A 19,506-nucleotide genomic window follows, 5' to 3' on the forward strand; every position below is an offset into this window, starting at 1 on the left:
TGTACATTTGCCTCTTTCTCTAATGCTCCTGCTTCCCCGAGTCTCTCTCTCCCTCTCTCTCTCTCTCTCTCTCTCTCTCTCTACGTGTACACAAGTGCAAATCATTTGATATGCATGTCCTCCTGCTGCACAGATCATAGTTTTGGAAGAGGACTGATGTGTAACTCCCAAAAGTGATCTCATATTTTCTTCCAGCAGATCACCTTGTGCTGCTGTGACATTTCCCAAGAGGGACTCACATTATTCTGGGGGGTGCAGGAGAATCTTGCAGTACAGTCCTGCTGGGACTTTATCACTTTGGAAATCTGTTCAGACACATGAATATTAACAAAACAACATAGAGACGCAAAACTTTCCCGCGTTTAGAAACAAGTGAGTGAGTGAAAGAGAGAGAATGCTAAGGCCAGAACCATCTTCCTTGGTGCTTGATTTCCATGGGGATTATTTTTTGGGGGAGGGGCACCCTAGATTGAATTCCTTTCCACTGCAATGCTTATCTTTCCCTGCACCAACAGATATGCCCCAGACCTGTGCAATAAATTGCAACAGCCTGATTTGCATTTTGCTGTCAACAGAGGCTTCCCCCGATCAGTAGCGGCGAAGTTGAGCTGATGGACAAAACTCTCCGAGTCGCCGTTGGCGTGTGCACCACTCTGCTTTTGCTGGGAAAACCGAACTGGATAGGTGAGAAAAGAAAACTCTTCGTGAATTCTGTGACCCCAGTTTACAAAAGCTCTTCCTTTGCAATGCTGAAAGGCCTCAGGTTCAGTCGGAAGCATCTCTCTCCTCTCTCTCTCTCTGTGTGTGTGTGTGTTGCACGCTAAGGCCAGAAGCTGAACAAATGGAGGTGCAGGAGAGGAAGGTGCCAGGCATGATGAATAATAGAATTGCAGCATTGGAAGGGATCCCAAGGGTCATCTAGTCCAAGCCCCTGTAATGCGGCAATTGCAGCTAAAGAATCCCAGAATCATTTGGGTGTTTTTGGTCGTCCAAGAACACCCAATGAAGGAGAGTCTGCCACCTTCCAATGCACTCTAAACATATGGAATTCCCTGCCACAAGATGCATCAATATATCCTAGTCTGACTCAGCATCCTACGTCTTAAGAGATGAGCTGTAAGTCAGTGGTTAGCTCATCGGCTTTGCATGCAGAAGGTCCTAGATTCAACCCCCCTGGCAGGGGAGAGAGAGAGAGAGAGAGAGAGAGAGAGAGAGAGAGAGAGAGAGAGAGAGAGAGAGTGAGTCCCATTCTGGAGAGAGCTGCTGCCTGTCAATGTAGACAACACTGAACTAGATAGACTAAAAGTCTGACTCAGTATAAGGCAGCTTTCTATGTTTCTCTCCTGTTTGTGAGCTCCTGGAGCCTCTATATCTGACCTTGTAAGCAGAATGTTGGACCATATGGTTTGATTCAGGGAGGGGTTCCCTAAAACTTCCAGCTGTCTTTGGGAAATCCTCAGCACACCTGAGACCATACCATTTCAAAGCGCAGGTGGAGCGCTGCATACTCGTCCCTGTGGCAAAAAGGAAGAAAGAAATTGTACCTCCCTGCATGTAGAATATTAGCACCTCAGGGTGAAGGGTGCATTAGAAACCTTCCACAATCAGGGAAGCTTTAAAATGTGGGACCATTCAGATCCTATTCACCATAAAGGTAAAGGACCCCTGGATGGTTAAAAAAGGTAAAGGTACCACTGACCGTTAGATCCAGTCACGGATGACTCTGGGATTGCAGAGCTCATCTCGCTCTATAGGCAGAGGGAGCCGGCATTTGTCCGTAGACAGTTTCTGGGTCATGTGGCCAGCATGACCTAGCTGCTTCTGGCAAATCAGAGCAGCGCACGGAAACGCCATTTACAGTACCTTCCCGCCAGAGTGGTACCTATTTATCTACTTGCACTTTGACGTGCTTTCAAACTGCTAGGTGGGCAGGAGCTGGGACCAAACAACGGGAGCTCACCCCATCATGGGGATTCAAACCGCCGACCTTCCAATCAGCAAGCCCAAGAGGTTTAGTGGTTTAGACCATAGCGCCACCCACTCCCATGCATGGCCAACATGAATAATATCAAAAATACTCTATGCTGTGCTTTAAAGTCCTAGCAATTACCTTGAAGACTGACTCAGATATTCTGTTTGCAAATTCAAGTATAAAGTCTTGTTTCTCTTGCCGAATGCAAAGTTTTTTTTTCCTTGGGGGTGGGGTGGGGAGTGGAAATCTGATTTCAATAACTGTTTTGAGCAGATCGGCTTAACAAAATTATCTTTATTAACTTCCCCTCCGCCCCCAAGAGAGAAGGTTTTGCTTTATTGAGGCAGGTTTTGCAAAGCTCGTTTCCACGCAGCTGCAGTGAAAATGGTACAAAGTGTTTTACTTTGATCTAGTTGTTCTGCGGGAAATTTTCATAATTGGCAGCTCCACAGATCTCTGGGAAGTTTGAACTTTGAAGAATTTACAATTCTACCATTCTAGGGGTAAAAAGTCCAGCTTAGTTTGCTATTCACCCAGAATTAGAAGGCTGCTCTGTTGTTTTTCTCTGTGTGCCAAAATACGTTTTTGATGCTTGGCTCGAGAGTTTACTTCCCAGAGGAGCTCCTCTTGCTGTTTGATGGATGGCATTTGCCAAAAACATTTGAACAGAGGTGGGAGATCTTCCAGGAAGGGGCTAGGGAGACTGGGATATGGGGAGAGGGCCTTAGCTCATTGTTATGGCACCTGCTTTGCCTGCGCAAGGTCCTGGGTTCAATCCCCGGCATCTCCAGAGAGACCTCTGCCTGAAATGTTGGAGAGCTGCTGCCAGTCAGTGTAGACGGTGCTGAGCTATGTGGACAAATGGTATGATTCAGTACAAGTCTGCTTCCTATGTTCCAGCTCCTTGGACCAGGCTGGTTGCAGTATATTGGCCTGGGCACTTTCTTCTCCTGCATCTTCTTTAATAAGTTGTAACCGTACCGATGGATAAACAAACCTCCCTGAGATTCCATAGGCATTAACTAGCTCAGTGGTGGAATGCACACTGTGCATGCAAGAGGACCCGGGTTCAAATCTGGAAGCTCCCATCCTGAAACCCTGGAAAAACGCTACCAGTCATGTAGATGCTGTTGAAGGGTCTACTATGGTATGACCAGCAACAATACAGAAGATTTGGTAACCAGCCAAGGGAGGTAGTTCTCAACTGGGAATGAACACAGGGTGACCATTTAGGCATTGCCAAAAACCAGAAGAAAGGAGAACACAGATTTGCATAGCATTTGCATATGTTCGCCGCTTATGTATAGTTGCAAATTTAGAAGCGGACTGTAATTTAAATACATCTTGCCCTGGTGGGTTAGGCTGGGAGCAAGTGACCCTATGCACCTGCTGAGTCTTGCTGTTGATGGAGGGAGCCTCAGCCCTTGTGATCTCTCCTTAGAGTTATTTACCTTAAATCAGCCTTGATCCCTCAAATGCATAAGGATACAGGAAGCTTCTAATGAGGAAGTTGCCTTAAACGGTCTTATACCATTGGTCCATCTAGCTCAGCATCATCCACACTAACTGGCTCTCTGGGGTTTCAGACCAACGTATCTCTCAGTCCGATCTGGAGATGCCAGGGTTTGAACTTGGGACCTTTGTCACGTGACAGAGATGTTCTGCTACCGGGCTGCAGCCCTTCCCTTTTGCAGAAAAGTCCTCGGCAAAACAGGACACATTGGGGGGGGGCCCACCCTGAATGAATCACACCTTCATTCCCTGCTCATGCAAAGTTCCCTGATAGGCTACGATCTCTCAGACACAGCTGCCTAATTGGCCAGGACAATATGACACACAGTCTCATAATTTCATATCAGCCCCCCCGAGAAAGCCTCACGGCGTTATGCTCTGCGGCTTCTCCCGCTTTGTGAGGTTTCCGCTCACACATGCCCACCTTGCGCCTCCTTTCTCCACGGTGCTTGTTCTGGGATCCCAGCAGAAAAGATCAGCATTGGATTTGGGTGCTGTACAAATGTCCCTGTCACGAACTTTGGCCATGGCTGCCATGCGATTATTTATGGCTCCTTTCAGGACGTTGCCTTTTTCTTTTAAAAAACAAAACAAAAAAACACCACCTAAATAATAAAAAGCTTGGAGGCATTCTTCTTCTTCTTTACAATGGTGCTTTGAGCGCCCCCCTTCCCGCAGTGGGGGGTACTGAAGGCTTCAATGAGGCCACTTGTTCCCGTCCAAGGCCCCTGCGCAGGTCTCCCGAAGGAACTCCCGCTGGCTCAAACGAGCGGGCGCTGAATGGGAACAAGGGGGTTCCTTTGAGCCTTTCTGTAGCTCCATGGAGAGCTGTCGTGGGGTGAGTAAAAGCCCCTTTTGAGGAGGCGTAATTTAAGAGTTCAGTCCAAGACGGAGGAGGCAAAATTGATGAACCTTTTCTATAAACAGTATAAAAAGAGAGGCGGGAAGGGTGGGGCGGGGAGAGAGAGAGAGATCTGGTCCCCAGGATTCTGGAATGTCCTCCTCTCTCTGCCAGGCAAGCTGGTATTTTTATTTCCTCAGGCCAGAGGTAGGGGAAGTTTTTTCCAGCTCAGGGGCTGCCCTGCCCTGTGGACAGACTTCTGGAGGCCACATGCCACTGGCAGGCAGTGGGAAAAGGTGTGGGGCAGCAAATGCAACATTTACCTTGGTGCAATAGGGAAGTTTTTTGCACACACTTTCTGTCCTCCGTCCAGACAAGCGAGGGGCATTATCAGAATTTGGTGACCTTCCCCTTGCAGGACGGTGGACCTCCATTGATGGTTGCGAGAATGTGATAGTTCACTGTTCCTTTGTTGTTTTGTTTTAATTTACAGGTGCTGCGGAGGATGGGGATTCCGTCAGCAGGGTACGTGTCCGTCCCTTTGGGTGCGTGTGGATTGTCTGGGGTAGGAATGGATTTGAACGCCAGCGTTCGATGCTGAGCCAGGTTATGGGGCGGGAGGGATGGTCCCGTGTATTAACAGAAAGAGATGCAAGTATTGTCCAAGTCTAATGCTGGTCCTCATAGCCTTGCACGTGTTTGATGTGAGAAGAACCTATGACCTTTCTGATCTTGGAGTTTCAAACATTGCTGTGTGCGCTCAGCTTTCTTCGCTGTTCCAATGGCCTATTCCTATTAAAATCAATGGATTTGCAGCTGTCTGTTCATATCATATATTTTTTTGCCCTGTGAGGGTTCCATCCATAAAGCAGCCAGTAAACAAATGATTTCGTTTGCAGGACTCCGCCTCTGCTGGGGAAGGAGGGAAGGACATCCCAATGTTCTATGTCACAACCATCCTGGTAAGGCAGCTTGGCAACTTTTGCGAAAGATGGGACTCCACAAATTTGTGGTGTTATAACGCCTGTCAAAAGTTTCTCTTTCTTTACGAATGTAGCTGAGTCTGATTGCCCCCAAATACCCGTTGCTGGGAATCCCAGTTTGGCAGGCTGCTGTTGCACACATGTCCAGCTTTCGGGCTTCCTGCAGGCATCTGGTTGGCTATTGTAAGAACAAGGTGCTGGACTAGTTGGGCCATTGGCTTGATCCAGAAAGCTTGTCTTATAGCTGACGAAAACTTGGCATCACCTCGCAGGCAGCTGAGGTTAGGTTGACCCATGAAGCTCCGCCTGTGGTCTTTGGTGTTCTTTCTTTCACGTGTTGGGGCACTGGTCAATGCAACCATGTGCAGGCATGCCTTTTTAGCTAGGTTCCCCTTGCCTCATCCATAGGAAAAGCCTTATGTGATGGCCAAAGGCGCAGAGCTCGAGGGCTACTGCATCGACCTGCTGGAGAAGCTCTCCAGAATGCTACACTTCAAGTACAAGGTGGGCATCGTCAAGGACGGGAGGTATGGAGCGCTGAGTTCCGGAGGAAACTGGTCCGGGATGATCGGAGAGATTGTGAGGAAGGTAAGCTTTCTCCTGAGCGTGTGCATTGCGCATCTTTCCTGTTGAAAAAGACTACTGCCACTTTGCAGCACTCATGGAAATTGATAAAAGGAAAACCTCATCAGAAGAACATGTTCTAGCCCAGACATCTTGGGTTTGATCAGTCTTAACTGGAGTCCAATATGGCGGCGGCAGCTTTGCTATGACCCACCCGGGAGGGCCTAACAACCCTCCAGTGGGTCCTGACCCACAGGTTGAAGACCTATGGCCTATACTGGCGGGCAGCGCTTTTCCAGGAATGGGTCGTTTTTGACAAGGCTGTTGTTTACTTCTGTTGGCCATTCGTTTTGCATTAGAATCTCTGCCCTCTAGCGACACAGTTACAGATTTGGACTTGTACGTATAACTCTTGGAGAGCCATGCAGTCTTGCAACTGACTCTGTCCCCCCCCCCGCCAATCTGCTATCTCTCTTATTAGAAAATATTTATTAAAAGAAACAGATTTGTAGTTTTCCCATAGACACAGATTATGTTTACATAACTGCCGCAATGCAAAAAAAAATTCCACGAGTGGATATATTCTTGACGTTTGTCATTCCAGTACATAACAAACAGAGACCGTATTCCCATAAAGCTATTTGGATGGCGATTCTGCATTTTAAACTAGAATTTGTTAGGTAAAGGTAAAGGTACCCCCAACCATTAGGTCCAGTCGCAGATGACTCTGGGGTTGCGCGCTCATCTCGCTCTATAGGCCGAGGGAGCCGGCATTTGTTCGCATGTGGTCAGCATGACTAAGCTGCATCTGGCGAACCAGAGCAGCGCACGGAAACGCCGGAGCGGTACCTATTCATCTACTTGCACTTGATGTGCTTTCGAACTGCTAAGTTAGCAGGAGCAGGGACCAAACAATGGGAGCTCACCCCGTCGCGGGGATTCGAACTGCCGACCTTCCGATTGGCAAGCCCTAGGTTCTGTGGTTTAGACCACAGCGCCACCCGCGTCCAGTCTTAATATTAATCCAGCCTTAATATTGTTGGGGTATTACCTCCCCAACAATTTCTTTGCAATGCAGACTTCTGCTGCTATTAACAGATTTGTTAAAAGTTCTAGATCTTCTTTTGGGAATATACAGGTTGCCTCTGATGCACTCCTTCCGTTAGTGCAAGGATTTCCATAACTCACTCTCCCTCTCCTCTCCCTGTGTGTTCCCCACACCCTCCCCAAATTTACTCTGGAGGATTGGGTAGGATGGGTGGATCCTGGATTTCTGAAGTAGATCCCCCCAACCCTGAGAGCTGACAACCCCAATCTGTTGGACCCCCCCTTTCTCAGTATCATGATTCTACTTTGGGAAGCTGTGAAATGCATGGCTATTGACTCGGAACGAAGATGGGGAACAGAGCTCTGTGCATGTGTGTGGAGTCTAACTGCATTGTTTTAGAAACAGTCCTCTGCTACCTCTATCTACCCTTTTGGTAGGAAGCCGACCTGGCGGTTGCTCCGTTGACCATCACATCGGTGAGGGAGGATGTCGTTGACTTCACCCAACCTTTCCTGCACACAGGAATCGGGATCTTGCTTGAGAAGGACACTTCCTTCGAGGAGGCTTCCCTCTTCCATTTCATGACCCCCTTCAGCAAGGAGACCTGGTGTGGCGTCCTGGTGGCTTACGTGTTCTCTAGCCTTTGCTTGTTCCTCGCTGCCAGGTGAAATCTCTCTTCTCTCTTCCAGATGATAGAAATTGAAGAAGCAGGTGCCTCTTCTTCTTTTTTTAATTACAAAAATGGTGACAGTTGTGTTTGCAAGTTGCTTTGAGTCATTTTTTTATGAGTAAAGTGACTTATTATTAAGCACATTACATCTATGTAAGGACATGATAGCCAGACATATGGGCAGAGACACAAAAATTACCAATTTTTACCATACATCTTCAGCTGAGGGAAACGGGGCAAAATTCCCTTCTCAGGTTGATAGAAGCAGGTGACCCCCCCCAACCCCACAGCCTTGATAATTTACTGTATGTGCCTATAAACACATCACAAAGCCCAGACACATCAGTGGGATCATAAAATAATATTATTTGTGTTTTTTTTTTTTTAACCACACACCTTCATCTGAGGAATGCATGGTAAAATTCTCCTCTCAGGTTGACAGAAGAGGCATATAACATAAATAAAAACAGCAACAACTGGGATGTTTTACCACAGTATGTGTATTAAAGCACACCATAGCCCGAACATACTGGCAGACGCAGGAAATCTCAGTGGTTTTTACCACACATCTCCAACTGATGTGTGCATGGTTATATATTTTTCTAACCTGTTTTGGGATATACTGTCTATATCCCAAAAGTTGAGCCAAAAGTTCAAAAATAACTTCACAGCTTTGTTTTATTTATTGCTTGGTCCCCTTTCAGTATTCTAGTGCAGAGTTGTATATTTCATGTTTGATGAAATACTTCAAAAAACAAAACAAAATGAAAAACAGACGCAGGAGGTGGGTGCTTAAGTTTTTCCCTTTTCTGTTAACAACTGTCCTCCCCAAGGGTGCTTTTCCATCTGCTGTCGCCCACAGAGAGGGCAATTTTAAATGGAAAAACAGCTGGCACAGAGGAAGATGGCCCACTGGGGCTAATGGGGTCCTGCCCCACAAACTGCAGCCTGCCCTTCACCAGCTGATCCTTCAGTCCAAAGAGGGTGGCCCTGGCTGCCAGCTTCCTCCTTAGTCACAATTTTGCCTAGGAATAGGATGGGGGCAAAAGATATAAGAAATAAATCAAGCCTGCTGGATCATTCCCCCCCCCACCTCTTTTAAAGCCATCCAAGTTGGTGGCCATCATTGCCTCATGTGGGGGTGAGTTCCATAGTTTAGTTCCTTTGGCCTGCCATTGGCTGTGGCTGTGCCTGTCCTTGATTCTGACTCCGCCCACTGCTGGGCCTTCTGTCCTATGGCATCCAGTGGGCACCAGTCACCGCTGGGCTCTAGCAGAGTTGGGGGGGGGGGTGAAGCTCCTCCCTTTCCTTGCTCCTGAACGCTGCACAAAACCATAGTCTTGGAACAGCCGCTTTTCACCCGGAAAAGAAAAGGAACCACCTGTTCTCTCTTGCAAGATGCACAGGGCTTGTGTGCTCCTGTATTGTAATCCATGTGTCCACCAGGGGGCAGGTGAATGACTGCCTTACCTTTCTGCCTCCCCGCTCCAGAATGAGCCCTTGCGAATGGGATGGAAACGAAGAGACCAGCTTCACGCTCATGAACAGCCTGTGGTTTGGAGTGGGGGCGTTCACCTTGCAAGGTAAGCCGTATCGAGAGAGGCAATGGGAGATTCTCCAAAGTCCCATAGTTCCAGCTATGCATGAAGAAGTCCTTTCTTTTGGCTGTCCTGAATCTTCCAGCATTCACTTCCATTGGATGTTTAAGCTAAAGTTACCAGATTCCCCCCCCCCCAATGAATCTGGGGACACTATAAACAAACAAACAAATACTACACTTTCAGGACATTTGATACTGCAGCGATGGCGGTGGCAGAGGGACGAGAGCGGAGGCAGCGGTGAGGCTTGGGCAGCGCGATGCCTCCCTTCCCATCAGAGCAGCCCCAATCCCATTCCTACTTGTGTGCAAGCAGGAGGGGGTGGGGATCCCTCAGCTGGGAAGGGAGGGTTCCCGTTGCCTGAGAGATCCGTGCCCCCTCCTGCTGGCACACAAACTCTGATAGGCAGCATGAAGCTTCCCTTCACATCTGAGAGATCCCCACCCTGCTCCTGCTTGCACGCAAGGAGGAGTTGGGAGGCTGCTCCGATACGCAGCATGAAGCCTCCCTTCCAGGGGCGTACCCAGGATCAAAACTAGGGGGGGGGGGCAAGCCATGGTTCAGGTTCAAAAACAAAAACAGCTTCAAAAAAAAAAAGCTTCAAAAAACAGAAAAACTCCCCCCCCCAAACAGAAAGCCCCAAATGGCTGAAAAACTCAGTTTCCCAGGATCCTCAGTCCTCGCAAAGGAACTACTCACCATGCAAGGGAACTCAGTTTGCCAAGCTCCCTTGCAACGATGAATCCCGGCAACAATGCATTCGCCCCCTCACACTGCCCAAGTCTCAGCCTGCATCCCCATTTGACCAAGCAGGGTGCAGGCTAGGATCCGGTCTCTGATAGGCACGCCAGCTCTTTGTCGGCATGAGGGAGGGGGAAACAGCCGGCGCAACACACCCACACACCCACACACAGTGGCCAACTGCCTCGGCAAGAGCAGAAGAGCTCAATTGTTATTGAGATTTTGGGAGGGGGAGAAAGACCAGTCTTGAGCTTTTTTTTTTTCCTTTTAGGCTGCCGATAACCATTTAATTATTTTTTGTTTCTTGGGGGGGCAGCTCCCCCCCCCCTGGGTCAGCCCATGCTCCCTTCACAGCTTAGTTGCTGGGGTTAGGGAAGGTGGAGGCAGCCCGGAAGTTGCATCTTAGAGCCCCCGCACCACCATCATATGGGGACTTCAGAGCAGCTCCTGAAGCCAGCCAGAGCCAACTACTCCGGGCTGCTGAGAGTGCCGCTGCTGCATTTTCTGGGAACATTAGATGAAATCTGGGGACATTCCGGGGATGGAATTTGTCTGGGGACTTATTTGCAAATCCAGGGACTGTCCCAGGGAAACGGGGACACCTGGTTTAAGCACTTCTGGATGTGTTTTCCGATGCTCCCATGCTCTTGCTTCCTCCCTGCAGGTACCGTGCCCCGACCCAAGTCTCTCTCCGTACGGATAATTTCTGCCATCTGGTGGCTGTTCAGCATAGTGCTACTGACCGCGTACATCGCTGGCTTCAGCTTTGTTTTGGAGTCGGGCTCTGAGCAGATCTCCATCCAGACCTTTGAAGACCTGGTGAAGCAAGGGAAGCTGGAGTTTGGGACCATGGAAAGCTCTTCCACACTCCAGTATTTCAAGGTGGGCTTGGCTATGTTTGGCTGCCAGGGATTTCAGCCCTGGGGTAAGACAGCAAAAACCAGTTGTATGGAGACCTTGGCGGACTCTATACCAAATGCGGTTGGCACAGGCAACCTCGGCCCTCCAGATGTTTTTGGGGCTACAACTCCCATGATCCCTAGCTAACAGGAGCAGTGGTCAGGGATGATGGGAATTGTAGTCCCAAAACAGCTGGAGGGCCACGGTTGCCTATGCCTAGTATAGAACAAGATTTCCCAAACTTGGGTCTCCAGCTCTTTTTTGGGTCTCCAGCATCATCCCTGACTACTGGTCCTGCCAGCTAGGGATGATGGAAGTTGTAGTCCAAAAACAGCTGGAGGCCCAAGTTTGGGAAACCTTGATATAGAATATAAGTTTCTGGAAATCATGAGTGCTGAGAGTGATGTTGCACTCAGGTCCTGTTTTGGCAACTGGTTATGAGAACTGGATGCTGGGCTAGATGGGCCTTTACCCTCATACAGCAATGCTCTTCACAGGTTCTAAATGGGAATAAACTTGGGGATCTAGAGGGCTGCTTTTTTGCCCGTCTGTGCACACTGCTCCTTTGAAGGGCTCCTTCCACCCGTCTATGCATCCCCCGGCACAATTTATCATGGTAACATGTTGCTGTTACTTGTTTTCTTCTTTACCTTTCGTGGCTCCTTATTTTACTCTGTGGAGAGTCATGCCCATTAATGGCACCATATAAACGAACTAAGCAAATGAGCAATGAAAAAAATGAATGTAATTTTGAAGGAGGAGGGTATATGGTTGGTCTCAGCCACAGGAGCCAACTCCTATGGGCTCAGCTCCCTCTGCCCTCCCCCATAAAATATTTGAAGGTGCTGGGCCTCCCCCCCCGAAAAAGTTGACGGGCACTGCCATTCAAATGGTGTGCATGCACCGTGTCATGTGATTTGTTATACAGGGTGGGGATCACCCTCCCCCCCCATATATTTTATTTAAGTTGGCACACCTAGACTCAGCAAACCACTTGTGATGGACTGGCCCATCCAGGTCAATTCATCAGAATTAAAATCTCAGACATCTGGTGGGCCCCATGTCTTTATGAGTCCCATGCATGCTCTTCATAGCACAGGGGTGCCAATTTGCACCCGCTTGCTTTTTCCTGGGAATCTGGGTAAAAGTATAAATAATCCTAGCCTCAAAAAGCATGTAGAGCTGAAAGGGGAAGTAGGAAACTCTTCCAAAGTCCTCCTTCAGCTCTGTGTAGTTTTCAAGAGAAAAGAAAGTAACTTTCTGCATCACCTTGTGATCAAGGGGGGCAGGAATTGGGGTCTGTGGGTGCCAGGGGAACACCTAAATAGCACCATTGTATGCATGGGTGCCTTGGTGACCCCTGACATTATCGAATACCCTGTGGCTTCTTCGAATTATAAAGGTTTGTTTGCACACGCATGTGACACGCTTGTGCGAACTGCTCAGCATATGCTTGTGTAAATGGCAGCTCCTTATCATAGAACTGTAGATTTGGAAGAGGCTCTGGAGATCTTCTGGTGCAACCCCCTGCAATGCAGGAGTGAATATGCAGCTATCCCACATGGGGATCAAACCTGCAACCTTGGTGTTAGTATCACCATGCTCTAACCAACTGAGCTATCCAGGAGGCCCTTCATAATGTGATCCTGTTGTGGCTGCAGAACTCCAAGAACCCGATCCAGCAGTTGGTCTATGAGTCCATGAACAAGAAGAAGGACACTGTTTTTGCAAAGAGCTACGAGGAGGCAATTCAGCGCGTGCTGGATTCAAATTATGCTTTCATCGGAGAGTCCATCTCTCAAGACCTTGCTGTTGCCCAGCACTGCAACCTGATCCGCTCTCCAGAGGTCATAGGGGCAAGGGGGTTTGGCATCGCCACACCAAAAGGTAAGCCACCAACAAGCAAGAATTGCACCTGAGATGTTTCAGATCACAACCTGGTTGTCTTCAGCCAGGGGTAGGGAATCTTTTTCAGACAGAGGGCCACATTCCCTCCTGAGCAACCTTCCAGGGGCCGCATATTAGTGGCAAGTGGTGCCGGAGGCTTTAGTGGGCAAAGCAAAATGTTCCCTTTCTAGAGTATGCTAGTTTTACCCATACACACATTTCTGTTCCCTTTCCAGGCATGATCAGAGGCATGATCAGAGTTCAAGGACACATTCCAGCCAGGCCAAAACACTCAAGGAGGGTGTGAGTCAGGGCTGGTAAAGGATGGTGCTAAAAAGGAGGTATAGCCTGGGGGGAAATCCAAGGGCCTGATAGCAAAGCTTGGAGGGTCACATTTGCCCTGTGTGCTGGGGTTCCTCAACCGTCTTCAGCAGCGATTTTGACTTTTGTTGTTGCAGTGCTTCCCATTTCTTTGGCATTTGCCTACCCAGTCTCTGGGTAGAATTTGGTGATTCTTTATTAATTATTAATTATTATTATTATTATTTTTAATGGCTGTGTTGGTTTGTATTAGGGCCAACTGAAAGGTAGCAAGTTGGCTTTGGGAGTGCACCCAACTTAGTTCTAATCAGTTAGATCAATTTAAATTAACGGACCGTAATTAGCGATGCCTGTTAACTTCAGTAGGTCTGCTCTGAGCGTGGCTGGCATTGGCTCCAACCCCTTTGAATTCACTTGGAATCTTCTTCAATCTGGATGTGAAAAAGGGAAATAAAGGAGAGCGGGGAGGGCGGAATAAACCTCGCCAGGTGTGATGGAAAAGTCAGTAGCTTAAGATGGAACAGAGGAGGTATCATGCAGACTTAGGCCTCACCTGCATTATACATTATACATGCAGAGCAGCATCATGCCACTACTGGTTTCTCCCAAAGAATCCTGGGAAATGTAGTTCGTTAAGGGTGCAGGGAGTTATTAGTAGTTCCTCTCAGGGCTACAATTTGCAGCATAGTTTAAAAGGGCAATCGCTCTTCCCAGGCAACTCTGGGAATATGGTTCTGTTTACAACTCTCAGAACCTTTAACAAACTACATTTCCCAGGATTCTTGGGGGGGGGAGCCATGTTTGCTTGCAGTGGTAGGATACTGCTTTAAATGTCCATTGCAGATAGGAGCCTTAAATCTGGCGAAGTATGCATACAATTTCCACCAAAGGCTCTAAGGCAAACTTGGGTCTCCAGCTGTTTTTGGACCACAACTCTCATCACCCCTAGCTAGCAGGACCAGTGGTCAGGGATGATGGGAACTGTAGTCCAAAACCAGCTGGAGACCCAAGTTTGGGAAACACTGTTCTAAGGGACTGTGAAGCACAGGGGCTGCTGTTTCTTTAGGCTCATAGTTCAAATGGACCTCATAGGACATCTAGTCCTTGCTGATGCAGGTAACCTACTGCTTCAGCCTCCCCAGTGGGTGACCTTCCAGTCCTTACTTTGAAATAGGTAGCGAAGGAGTGTCTACCACAGGCTACCCTCTAGATGTTGTTGGACTATGACCCTCTACCATTCCTGACTGTTGACCCTGCTGGCTGGGCTGATGGGAACTGGAGTCCAACCAATATCTAGAGGGGACTTCCATCTTCCAAGGAGTGGTGGCCACCAACCTGGATGGCTTTAATAAAGGGTTAAGCCAATTCATGGAGGATAAGTCATTGGCTGCTAACCCTGATGGCTCTGCTCTGCTTCTACTGTTGGAGGCAACAGCCCTCTGAATGCTGGGAATCTCAAGTGGGGGGAGTGTTGCTATTGCACCCAGGTCCCGTTTGCAGGCATCTCATAGGCATCTGTGAGAACAGGATGCTGGACTAGTTCGGCTTGATCTAGCATGGTTTTTCTTATATTCTTATGGCAGTCTGTTCCACGGTCAAATGCTTTTCGTACTGCCAGGAAGTTCTTCTTGGTGCTTAGTTAAAAACTCCTTCCATGTAACTGGAATTCGTTGGTTCAGGTCCTGCCCTCTGGAGAACCACAATTTTGCTTTGCCCATCTATGACAAAACCTTCTAATCACTTAAGAACAGAACTGGGCTTTCTTGTCCCCTCTTGCCCCCACCCTTTGGCTTATCGCCCAGCGTAAATGAATATTTGCCATAGAGCCCAAGGCTTGTTCTCCATTTTATGGCATTGGAGTTGGGTCTTGCACTTCCAGTGCTGTGTAGAAAACGGCACTGAATTCTTCAACCCGGTTCTGCTTTCACTTCTTATAAAAAAAGTAGCACGAGGACAACTGGGGAAAAGCCATGTGGGCAATATCTGGTGAAACCAGCCGAAAGGTCAATGGCTAGTAGTTGAACATCGAAGATGGTTTCTGCTGGAGCGGTAAATATACAGAAACTTAAGGGGTGGGTGGGAGGGAAATAATGGTCTTGAGGTAATGAAGGCAAACTAATCAAGTTTTGCATTTTATTATTGACTTTGCATTGCCTGCTGTTTCCAAAAGCTCTCTTCCGCCCCCACCCTCCATCTCAAAGAGTGGGGAATTTGTATCAAGAAAATCAAATGTGATATGGAAGGGACATAAAGTGTGTGAACATAAAGCTGGGAGTAATAGGGCTATAATGGCTGCGGGGCAATAGCTATGGGAGTGCTGTGAGATGACCTGAAGGCAAAATCCCAGACCGCATCGCTCAGCCTTGTGATGGCGCTTGAGATTTTACCATCACAACTGGCATTTTCAAACAGATGTCCACAGCACTTAGGACTAGCAGCCTGCCCAGGCATGGTTAAGGAAGTGAAGCTGCTCAACAGAGCCAGTTCTGAAGCACCTTAGAGCTAGACATCCTGTGGCAAAGCCACCTTGTGTTCAAGAGTTGGGACCAAGGGTTGCATATGGCTAGACTAGTACCGTACCACAAACTCTGAAAAGGAGCAGTTATCTTTTTTATGCTTGCCGAGCAAAGCGCTTGAGGTTTTCTTGAAACGGCGGTTGTTGATGCTACATCTGAAATCCTTGTGAGTGGCAGAGCAGACCGTGAGGACGTATACCTTATCTAGTTTCTAGCCTGATGTTTGGGTGCACGTAGCCATCTTCCAAGCATTGCCTGTAAATTGTTTTAAGGCTGGGCTGGCCTAAATGGTGCCTGCAGACATTGCTGGATTCCCATCAGGTCAGGGGGTGATGAGAATTAAGCGTCTGGAGACCTGAGTTAAGCAAAGAGGTGATGACCTTCCTACTAATCCGTGTCCACTCCTAGGATCCCCCTGGACTAACGAACTGTCCGTGGCCATCTTGAAGCTCGGAGAATCTGGCGATCTAGACTACCTCAAGAGCAAGTGGTGGGAGAGCAGCTGCTCCGACGTAGATCACGACAAGTGGAGCCCGCTGAAGCCTCAAGCGCTGGGTGGGATCTTCCTCATCCTTGCCCTGGGCCTTGCCTTGGGAATGGTCATCGCTGTGGTTGAGCTATCCAAAAAAAGCCGGCACACTGCAGATCAGGAGAAGGTAAGTTGCACGCTGGATTTCTTGCACTGAGTAACAGTGCAATGCTTATCATCCCTTAGGATGTGGTCAGGGGCTCCATATACTTGCAGGGTTACCTGGGAGAAAGTGTTTTACTTGTGCGATGTGGGCGGCCAATAGGTTTTCCCCTTGCCTTGAAAGAAATTGAATAATTTAAAGCCCTGGGGGGCTTCCAGCATATTCTGTTGTGCGTAGGCACCATTTCTCTGCACTATCTTCTTGCCAATGGGAAGGGCTGATAGCACCCCTCAGAGCAGGAGATGTTCCTGAACAACAACTCTCATCAAGCATGGGCAGGGATGATGGGAGTTGCAGTTCAGCAATGCCTGGAGGGCCGAAGGTTCCGCACACCTGCCTCAGAGGGCTGGAATTGACCCTGGGGGGGGGGTCTTCTGTAGTTTTCGTCTATTTTTAAACAAGGTTTAAAGGGTGCTTTTAAACTGGAGTCCTTCCCAGCGCCTTTTCCAGAAATTTCTTTTTAACTTCAGGAAAACCCCTCAACTGGCTAGGTGAGAAATCATTGTGTGTTATTGAGCATTTGGGGGCAGGTATTAGGGCAGGAAATCACCAACTTTTTCAGACACAAGCTCCACCTCTGACTCCCCAATGCATCTTAGTTTTTGTTTTTTAAGAACATATACAGTATTTGCAAGGCAGTAGTGCTGCTGTTGTGAGCTGCCTCAGATCACCTGACTCAATGAGACAAGTGCCGGGAGCACTGGTAAATCTGATTTCCCCGTAACTCCCTACCACTAGGAAAGCAAAATTTCCCAGGGCTTGGTTCACATCCATAGTAGGATGCTTTGCGCCACAAGCAACATGTGAGGGAAAGACTACCTTCCAGCTCAGGAGTGACCCCTCTCATCTCCCATGGGCATTTTCCAGCCTTCCTACCTGATATTGCTATTGACAAGATGGCAGGGATTGAAACTGGTGGTTTTCATGCAAAGCATGTTGTCTTACCCCTGAGCAAACTGCCCCTCCTCATGTCCCCCCCACCACCCTACCGAATTCCCGCAGTGTTTCAGCTAAGTCACACAATGTACAAAGATGTGCATTGATCTGTCGCTCTCACACTGTTTCCTGCGGGGCTTTCAGTGCTTGCCACACACCCAGAAAAACAACATTCCATCACACGCTAAGGGTCATGTGAACTGACCTGCCGCTGCGTTTTTATTTGCAATGAAGGTGCTCATTAGGGAACATTGCGACTTTTCTTCTTCTTCTTCTTCTTTTAAAAAAGAGATTTCCTGCAGGACGCTCTTTTGCCAATCGGGGGTTCCCTTGCGAAATGTTTATTACAAACCGTTTTTGTACCACCATCAATCACCTCCAACCACTCAGCAAACCTTAATGAGAGTTTGTAAAAGAAATCAGCAGTTTCTAATTGACAGGCCTCCCAGCCTCCTGTTGTCACACTGCCCTTGCCTCTAACTTTACAGATGTTCACAGTTAGCTGGTCGCGACACAGCAATGTATCATAGCGCACTTTTCTTGTACTAGAGAGTTAATGGCTTGCCAAAAGAAAAGGAAAAGTAATGCACGTGTGGAATTTCTGATTTACATTTAAACTCTTTGAGGCGGTGTTTCATTGAAGGCTGGTGTCGAGAGCCTGTGGCCCTCCAAGGTCTCATTGGGCTTCCAGGCCCGATCAGCAGGCCTAATGGTCAGAGATGGTGCGAGTTGGGAGACCAGCAATATCTGGAGGGGCACATATTTCCCCATCCTTAAGGGGAAGAAAAAAACAACAACAGCACTATCATTCTCTCTGCCTTTCCTTGTGTTTAGAAATCTTGCTGCGCCGTGTTCACCAAGGAGCTGAGCCAACGCTTCCGGCCGAGAGAAGGGACGCCGCAAGAGAGTGCAGGGAAATCGAAGCCATGAGTCAACGTAGGAAAAGCAAAAGGCCAAACCTTAATGAACTTCTCCCCTTTTTTAAAAGCAACTCTGCTATGCCTTACTTAGTGGCGCTCGCTTGAGAGCTCTTCCTAACAATAGAGGGGGTGTCTGGCTAAAATCTAGCGTAGGTTCTCTGTAATAACACAAAACCCTCTCCCCATATGTAACGTTGCAAACCGCAGGTGACTGTACCAGTTTGTTCGGGGGCTTGCTAGCGCCTGGGTCCTGGGTGTTTTTAACATTTTACCGGTGTCTGTAAACCACAGCCTTGGCAGGATAACCAATGCTGATAGCAGTTGTTGGAAGAACCTTAGTGAAAGCTATGCAAATAATTCGTTCAGAAGTCTAAGGAGAAGCAGCAGCACCATTGGCTTGTAGGGAGGTGTGCGGGTGGGCAGACACAGTGGCGATAAAGTGTAGTCCATAGCAAGCTTTTTCAAGAGCAAGTTGCTAGTCCTCAAGGAGCTTGAAAGCATGCCTAATGAAAGGAGGAAATGCTGTAGACTGGAGGGAGGGTTGCATGTGTTGTTTCAGGTGCCTGCAGATCTCCTCCTTTACAAGAAACATAAATTGTGGAAGTGTGCTCAACATGCGGAACAGATGCAGGTAGAAAGAGTTTCTTGACCTTTCCTTGGCCCAGAGCATTATTTGCATTTAGTGCTGAGTATAAGCAGCCTTAAATGGCACTCCTGTGGACCTGTTCAGCTGTGTTATTGGCAAGTTGCTGAGAAGGAGGTGGTGTTTTTAATCAAATGCTTAACGGAAGCCTAGGTTTTGCAGATGAAGCTAGGAAGTGCTTCCATCGCAAAAGAGCTGGCAGGTGCCCCCAGCTGTAGTAAAGACTAGTACCAACTTTCCCAAATGCCTCAATGCAGCACAGATTTGCATGCGCTTAAACTCACTGAGATCGGTGTCCCCGACTGTGTTGCGTTGTGTGGCCTAGAGTTCCGACAGCTTTTCCTCTTTTTTTTGTGCGTTCAAGCTTGCTCACAAACCGCAGTAGCACATGAGCACCTGGGGGGACAGCAGCATTGGCCCAGGTTGTAACAGCAGAGGGCACAAAGGTCTGCCGCAAGTTACTTCTTTTAATATGTGCTGGGGATTTAAAACAAAACGGCAGATACAAGCTACCGCTACACAGAGCTTTCTCTCTCTCCCTGTAGAAGTCTCTTCTAAAACCCTCTCTGCAAGCCAACCACCCTGCCTTACAAACGGAACAAAAGAATTAGCAACATTTTTATGTATCACAAAAGTCATCTAAATAAAAGCAAGTTATGACCAAGCTGCCTCCTTGTATGTATATCTACACATCAAAGTCTGTAGTGTGAGAGAGAGCCTGTGTCCTGCAGTGGTTAAGAGTGTTGAACCATAGCTGTCAAC

The 19,506-nt window shown here is 48.1% G+C and overlaps 1 protein-coding gene across 1 annotated transcript; it reads left to right on the forward strand.

Annotated features, from left to right (window-relative positions):
• Window positions 1-538: 538 nt before the first annotated feature.
• On the forward strand, window positions 539-19,408 carry LOC117050659 (probable glutamate receptor). The gene is made up of 10 exons (XM_033156395.1): window positions 539-684; window positions 4,819-4,850; window positions 5,225-5,287; window positions 5,717-5,896; window positions 7,358-7,584; window positions 9,082-9,173; window positions 10,594-10,811; window positions 12,491-12,716; window positions 15,962-16,209; window positions 18,016-19,408. The coding sequence occupies exons 1-10, from the start codon at window positions 612-614 to the stop codon at window positions 18,109-18,111; spliced, it is 1,455 nt and encodes a 484-aa protein (XP_033012286.1). The 5' UTR covers window positions 539-611; the 3' UTR covers window positions 18,112-19,408.
• The last annotated feature ends 98 nt before the right edge of the window (window positions 19,409-19,506 follow it).

The sequence above is a fragment of the Lacerta agilis genome, chromosome 8 (genome assembly GCF_009819535.1).
Source record: "Lacerta agilis isolate rLacAgi1 chromosome 8, rLacAgi1.pri, whole genome shotgun sequence".
NCBI lineage: Eukaryota > Metazoa > Chordata > Lepidosauria > Squamata > Lacertidae > Lacerta > Lacerta agilis.